At 39.7% G+C, this 8038-nt stretch overlaps 1 protein-coding gene across 1 annotated transcript; it reads left to right on the top strand.

Annotated features, from left to right (window-relative positions):
- Positions 1-1388: 1388 nt before the first annotated feature.
- On the top strand, positions 1389-6111 carry LOC124273329 (carbohydrate sulfotransferase 1-like). Its single transcript, XM_046708568.1, has 2 exons — positions 1389-1565; positions 5159-6111. The coding sequence occupies exons 1-2, from the start codon at positions 1429-1431 to the stop codon at positions 5958-5960; spliced, it is 939 nt and encodes a 312-aa protein (XP_046564524.1). The 5' UTR covers positions 1389-1428; the 3' UTR covers positions 5961-6111.
- The last annotated feature ends 1927 nt before the right edge of the window (positions 6112-8038 follow it).

Below are 8038 nucleotides of genomic sequence, written 5' to 3'. Positions count from 1 at the left end.
ACTTCACTGGCAATATAAGTTAATCCGTATTTAACTGTTCACCTTACCTCACTTCATCGAGTGATGTTTCACTTCCCTGTTATCTGTATTCAGGATGGGATTTACCTCGTTTACTATTTGTCAATTTGTTCAGAGAATAGGATTTTTGTAAAGTTCAAATATTTTCAGCTATTGTAGTTTATATTTGAAGAACTATTTTCCGTTAGGTACAAGTGAGGGAAACCACGGGACCGTAGGCCATGAAATGAGAATCCTACTTCGTAGCATTGTTGCAATGTCCGCACCGGAAACAGATAACTTCATAGGAAGAACTTATCATTGTGACATTCAGATGCGAACTGAACGTCAGTTTGCATGGGTTTATTTTAATTAGTTCTGAGGTTCGCACAGTTTAAAGAGCGTTTCCGTCACGCACACTTCTGTGAACGTATCCGAACTCACGTTCAGTGCCTGAATGGTCTCACGAGGCGTTGTTGAAAATGCATATTTGTGAAGCTATAGCTATATTGCCTGCACAGTGTACAGGATCCGGTATATTGATGTAACTAATACAGCACCTGTGAATACTGTGGTAAGATGTATTCTTTGTGTATCATATACCTTGAGGTGTATTGCAGCCATTTCCTTCAGATAATCAGTCTTATTACCAATTGGATCAAGAACACACTTTGACTGAAATAACAGAGCATTAACTCTATTTTAGTTCCCTCCACTCTGTCTACAAAAGTTGCTTGCCTGTCAGTGTTGACCAATCTGTTTGCACAAGACGGCAACAGGTGTGTCAGTATCTCACACATGTTGGAACTGTTAGCTGACGTCAAGATAATATCTGTAACGGATGAGAGACAGCTTCACGAACATATTTGTATGCATATTGCTTTCATGACCTAGGACAGGTAGGACCTATTTTGCTCAAATGGTCTCATTATTGGGTGCATCACAGCTACAGCTTCACGTTACAGACAAATATTATCACTTTTCAACCAGTCTTCGCCTGCTGGTTAAGCCAGAGATTTGTGTGTTTTCTCCTTTAGTTTGATGAGAAGAGGGGCAGATGACCGGCTCCGGATCCAATTTAAGAAGAACCTGTGTGTTTACAGTCGTCGTATGTGTAGTTACCTGGCAGTTGACGCTACGATATGTCACCAATGGTGAGAATATAAATCAGGTTATGAAATCAGATGATTTTATGTTTATTGGGCCGATGTTAAGTCTTTGAAGGTTTATAATCACATGTGATTTAGTGTTGCCTGTTCAAACAAATGATTGGACACAATATATGTATTGTTTAGAATTATTCAGAAATGCATTCCATTTATTTTCACTGACGACAGATTATTGACTGGTTAAATTCATTAATCGTGAATATTTGTATCAGGCGACTGGAACAAGCGGGATCCACAAACACGAGTCATCCTGAACACTTACATGCGAAGTGGATCAACATTTGCCGGGAAGATGTTTGACTTCAACCCAGATGCCTTTTATATTTACGAACCACTACATTATCTGAATATAGCCTACCGAAACAACATGGACGTTACCTCCATAAGTCTTCAGACGAGGTAGGACTGAATTTATTCAATCTAAATGGTAAGTCAACATACATGGTTTCATGAGATTCACTTTCCCTACCAGTCTTTACAAAAACATAATACAAACTGTAAAACATATTACACTCTAATCCGTAAAGATCCGGGTAAGAATTGGTTTTCAGCAACCCATTGTTATGAGCGTGTGCTTTTGTTAATTATGTCGCATTGATTAACTTTTAGTTGTTGTGGGTCTCAAACGTTTAAAGCGCTGAGTGTAATTTCACCTGTTAAGAGTAAGTTAGAGTTATCTCCCCTTTGTTTCCGGTGTTTCAGTAGGATGCTGTGAGCTATGACGGGAGTCCAGTAATTTCTAAATGATTGTAGTGTGGGATGTCTGTTGCTAGAATTCTCGAGAACTGTATAATAGGCATATAAGGAGGTATATGGGGTGACTACTACTTTGGATTTACGCTAATCTGTCTGCTAATATCAACGCTTCAAGACAACTCAAGAGGCCTCGTCTACATTGAACTTTCAACAGCTATCAGGCGCATAGCAAGCCAATGTTTTTCGTCTAAGCCCGATAGGTTGCAAAGCTTTATATTTAGATAGTATTGAGGGCTTGCCCAACCTTTTTAGCAACAATCATATGTAAGCCCGGGCTTTTTTAAACAATGGTAGCTACGCCCCTGGCTATCAACAATCTTCAATCAGTAGATCTGTTTTTACTGGGAATATCAATACTTCGGTGAGTTAATAGTTTAAATATGTGACCCAATATTTTAGATTTGTGATCCAATAGTATTGTATTAGATATTTGTACTGTCATTCATTCTAATCTTGTTTATTCAATATATAATTGAGGATAATAGACTTATATTTGTTTTATTTTGCTTGTTTCAAGGGGACTCACAAGCCTTTTATCTCAGTAATTTCTAACCTGTAACACCATGATTGTCGCAAGAGGCGACTAACGGGTGGTCAGACTCGCTGACTTGGTTGACACATGTCATCACAAGTCATACCAAGTGCGTAGATCGATGCTGATGCTGTTGTTCACTGGATTGTCGATTATTTACAGCTGGAATATTGCTGAGTGCAGCGTTAAACAACCAATCAACCATCACGCCCTAAATATTATCTATGCACTAGTTTAAATTCTAAAGTCTTTTGGTCTGAAGTTATTAAACGTCTGGACAAACACTCTCTGAAAAGCACTGATCCAAATGACTACTGTTTGTGTACTCCAAGTATACTCGAAGGCAAGAGCTTTTGTGACATGGGTATTTTACGTGGTAATCATGTGAATGTTTTTGTGAACTAGAGAAAGAGTCTGTTAAAATGGTCTACGAAACGCATCCAAGCAGTTGTTGTTGGACTTGAACTTATTAGTCAAAAAAGGGACATATTCGACAACAATATGGCAAATAAAGTTCACTTTAAAATGGTAAGACAACAGGATGCGTATCATTATCACTCAACGCAGTCTTTGTGACGAAGTTCGAAAATCACTTCTAACCATTGTTTTGGTTGAATGGTTAATGCCACGCATCGGGGAATTTGACATGGAAAGCTAGATATGCTTCATTTTGGCTCCTTGCAGAATGACATCTACCGTCGATTTAACGACCATTCGCCACTTAGTGGCCACCCAATAGTAACGACCCAACGCCAAGACCGATGGATTCGAACCACGCACCGCTAAGAAGGTTCCAGCAACCCTTACAACACCTGGCAACAGCGGTGAAGATGCGAGGATAGCTCCATGACAGACATGGTCTTCGTGTCTAGGACATCCTCGCAAGACACCCAGCGCGACGGCCATTTCTGACGCCATAACATCGATGTCCACGTCTCAGTAAGCGAAGACGACACTGGCGATGTGGACGACGCGACTCATGGCAGGACTGGCGAACAGGTGAAAATTACATCAGACCAAGTGTACTGGAAACTGATCATTTTGGAGATGGAGGCGTTAGGATTTGGGTTGGGATAACATCTGCATTAAGTGATCCCACCAATGATTGTGATTGAGGGGAACTTGGATGCTGCAAGGTATCGAGATGACATGTTTGGCCGCTTTACCGTTTGTGCAACAAATCGGGCCTGGAGTGACTTGTCAATTTGATCATGCCAGACCAATAGTTGTTCGAGTTGTACAGAAGTATTTTAATCAGAACAATCTTAATGTGCTACCCTGGCCCGCAAGATCCCCTGATTTGACACCCATTGAACGCGTAGTGGATGGAATAAAGAGACGTTTACAACTCCATCCACAAACAACACTGCAGGAACTAAGCGCTGCCAAATCCTTCCTCAGATATGGAATGATCTACCCCGGGACCTATTACTTCATTTAGTTGACTAAATGAGGCTATAGTGCCAGGCCTGCACCAATGCACAAGGTGGACACTGACATTGACCTGTGAGTTTGTCGGCGTGTGTCGTTGTTTCCGCCATTGTCATGAAGTGCAGTACACAAAATGAACAGCACGAAATACCAAGTAATCAATCAGTCATAAAGCTGGAATGAACGAGGATATAGCTGCTATATACATTTCTGTATGTACTCGATACCGAAATAATGACTAGTTGGGGGGTCTATGAATCTCACTCTCTCTCTCACTCACTCACACACACACATATCCAAACCTGTAAGTCGAAATGCTTGAGTTCATTATGTCCCCCATTTAGTATACAGTTAATAGTCTTCTCATCACTCTGGTCACAGAATGTAACAAAGTTCTGCACCCATGGAATTGATCAATGCAAGTCATTTGAAGGCGCTATTGTTGTCTTGATTGAGTGTTGCACAGTTTAGAATAAACCCCCATATGCGAAGAAATCCGACTGTTTCCAAATTGAATGAGCGTCACCTAGCACATGTCCAAAACGATAACAGTGACGTCATAATCTGAAGTTAATTTCACCTGAGAGATAAAACTTTACAGTTGCAACTTCATGTTTATAAGTGTTTAATAAATGTTATTTTTTCCTATTTTGTTAACATCATCGTTTTCGCCTTTAAAATGCACATATGTTATCAAAGTCTTTATCTTCATGTTTCCTGTTTATATTTACGTTCGCAGTTAAGAGTGTAGAATAATTGATTGTCAATTACTGCAGTGTTGTTGGGGTGGACCTTTAACGCATTCAAACAGTTTGACACTACAGTCAGTGAGGGAGTATGGTTCTACGCCGCTTTTACCAATATCCCAGCAATATCACAGCGGGGGACACCAGAAATGGGCTCCACACATTGTACCCATGTGGGTAATGGAACCCGGGCCTTCGGCGTAACGAGCGAAGGCTACCCCACCGCCCCTTTCACACAACCGATCTCCACCAGACAACAGTTGTGTGTATTTCCCTCCGTCGAACACTGCATCAGTGCTTAATACCTATTTATACACATCATAGCAAATTTGGTCCTAAGTAGATGTCGAAGATTTCGGTGTGTCTTCTTAGGAGACAAACAAGTTTGGTGTACATGAATATAGATCGAGTATCACTTGTTAAATTTCGCATATGTCTTATCGGTTGTTTGTTGTTTTTATAATATCGTGGGAAGCGATGCCGAGTTTTAAATACATATTTTGCTAACTGTTTATTACATATTGCAGGAAGGTTATCAACTACAATTCCGAGGCCATTACGATCATCAAGAACTACCTGACATGTAACCTCCATGATCTTCCCATTGAGACGCTCATCCAGGGTCACCAGCGGCAGAGTGAATCTTCTAGCCTCTATCTGAAGTGTATGAAGACGGCATTCCGAGACCCTGCATCGTTTTCTGAAGACATCAATCCTTGTATGGGTTATCTCAAAGATGTATGCTTGCGTGCAAAATTTACAGCTGTCAAAACTATTAACTTCCCAATGGAGGCAGCCAGGGAAATGATTACAAATGGCCTAAACATCAAGATAATTCATCTCATCCGCGATCCACGTGCAGTCATTAAATCTCAGGTAGAACGAATATTTGGAAATTGGTCAATGGTGCAATCGATTGCCAGACATCACTGCGCAAGACTACAAAGCGATTTCGATGACACGAAGACTTTACTGAAGTCTCGGCCCCAGAACATAAAAGTGTTGTTTTATGAGGACCTTGTTGCTGACATGTTTTCAAACATAAAATATGTTTATGACTTTATAGAAGTTCAATACAGAGATAGCCTTCATGAATTTGTACAGGCTTTAACAACTGGAAATGAAACCGACGGCTGTATGACATGTGCCGTGCGACCGAATACAGAATATGAATCTGTTAAATGGCGAACCAAGATAGACTACAAGCATGTTCTTATCATCGACAATGAATGTTGGAAGGCGTATGACAAACTTGGCTATGTACGCGTTAGAAGCAGAGACCATCTTTTGAATTTGAACGTGTCTCTTCGGCGTGATGTACACATATAAAAAAAAATATATGTGCACACCGATTGGATATCGTCACTGCGTTATTTCTGAGTGTGAGTGTCTCAGCTTTTTCCATGTATATTTCTGGCAATTTCTAAACTGAGAACAAGAGTAACAAATTACTTGCCAATAAATCAAGTGTTATCAGTTTTATAAAGAGTTTTTATTGTTTAAAAAGACATCGTTTTGCGTCAAAACTAAGTGAATATCTTTGTGGTGACTGATCAGACATCTTTACTGAATCTACTTCGTCAAGGCACATGAGTTTAACTAAGTGCCACAGTATGCCACGAGTAATGCCTTAAATATGTCCGAGCAATGTTTTAATACATTACAGGAGACAGAAATATGTGACATAGTAACATATGTTCTGACAGCACAGACAAATGTATAACAAAGCGAACCAACTATCTCCTTAACCAAGGTGGAAGGTTCAAGTACACCTGCATGTGCTTTCGAAATCATTATAAACGTGCACTGTCATCCTGCATATGTATTAAAAGGCAAGACTGTACTATAGATATGTAGCTGCGTTTTGATTATCTTGAAATTGCGTTGAATCTATGTCTGCGTTCTGGATCATGGTGAAATTAAGTAGCTAAATAAGAACGGATATAACTTTATGGATGACTGCAACCAGCGACACATCTGTGTTTGGGAAAGTCCTAACTTCTATATTAGCTTAAGGCGCAAGCATGTAACACAGAAAGAACGATATTATTCTCCAGGTCGGCTGGCAGGGAATATACAAGATAATTCAAAACAGGACTTTTTAAAACGTGTAAATGCAGTCGACATTAAAAAAAGAAACATTCCACATCGAAAGGCCCCACCAGCTCCAGGACTGGTGTCATGAGAAGAAAGCAATAGGCGGTGCTGGACGTTAGCATCGGACCATTAGGAAAGCGTCCACGGGTCGATACTGTGCACATTATGTTATAGTACGGTATTTTACAATTGTATTGTTCCATACACTAAGGCTATTACTGCAATAGGACGTCAATTAGGGAAATCAATAATTCATAATTTTCATCGGGTTTTCCTATACAGAAATGGCGTAGACAGCATTCTGAATATAATTTCCGTCTTTGTGCGAATCTTTAGGCGTTGCAAAGTAGGTGTGTTTATTTGAAGTAAACTTCACCGTTTGGAAACTCTTCAGGTATTGTGTGTGTATCATTTTATAGCCATTGTCTCCACATTTAAAAAATAAAGACACCGACCCAGTACAGGTGCATTATTGCCCATCCTGTTCTCGCTATTACAATGTAAATGCGGTGATTGCAGTTGTATATTCCTATTAAACAACAATATTGTATTTTCCCCGGGGTAAAACAAGACTTCTGTACTCAGAAGCTGAGTATATTTATATTGTCTTTCTTGTATTTGTACATCCCCAGTAACAATGCATAACGTCATCTGAGTGTAACAAGAACTGTTTACTCGGCTGAGGTGTGGACACTGCTCTACAGATGGTGCGTAAATACAGCAATATTTTTGGATATATACACGCATACAATTAGTAATTATTGACACATAACAATATTTTCCAAAAGGTAAAGTGGATCATTCAAGATATTTTTTTCAAGAACAAGTTATATAGTTACGTAGTGGCTGCTACCTTCTCTCGAGTTTTATAGTGGTAGTTTTTAACATGACTATCGACTTGCCCGCATATCATTGTATTATCCCTTAAGGTCTCCATGCTGGGGAAGCAAACAGCGACGCTCCCCTCAATAGATCATGGTGACCATCTTCACTGTTTCGCATGCGACTATTCTGTAGGTTACATTTCCAAAGATGACTTTTCGCCTTCAGTCAATAACAACCGTGGATAGAAAATTGTGATCCAAAACAATAATTATGCTACCACCTAGCAACCTAACTTTATCATATCAAATGGATGCTGTTGATGTATATTCCTTAAATTGGACAATAGAAATAACGAACCTGTTTTATGTCCTTCAGGGTGGGGTAGATTAGTAAATAACTTGTCTGATATTAGATCCATGCGTAAAGATTCAGAGTTACAATGCCTTAAACATTCTTTAAAAACACGCGCGCATTTGTGATCGCAC

Source organism: Haliotis rubra, unplaced genomic scaffold (assembly GCF_003918875.1).
Source record: "Haliotis rubra isolate DU_JTF1 unplaced genomic scaffold, ASM391887v1 Scf18, whole genome shotgun sequence".
Taxonomy (NCBI): Eukaryota; Metazoa; Mollusca; class Gastropoda; order Lepetellida; family Haliotidae; genus Haliotis; species Haliotis rubra.
The sequence above is the reverse complement of the archived record's forward strand: the minus strand, read 5'-3'. Positions and strand labels throughout refer to the sequence as shown.

Coding starts and splice junctions, on each gene's coding strand:
- LOC124273329 (XM_046708568.1), top strand. CDS start 1,429: ATGCGAAGTGGATCAACATTTGCCGGGAAGATGTTTGACTTCAACCCA. Junction 1,566..5,158: donor TCCATAAGTCTTCAGACGAG/GTAGGACTGAAT, acceptor TACATATTGCAG/GAAGGTTATCAACTACAATT.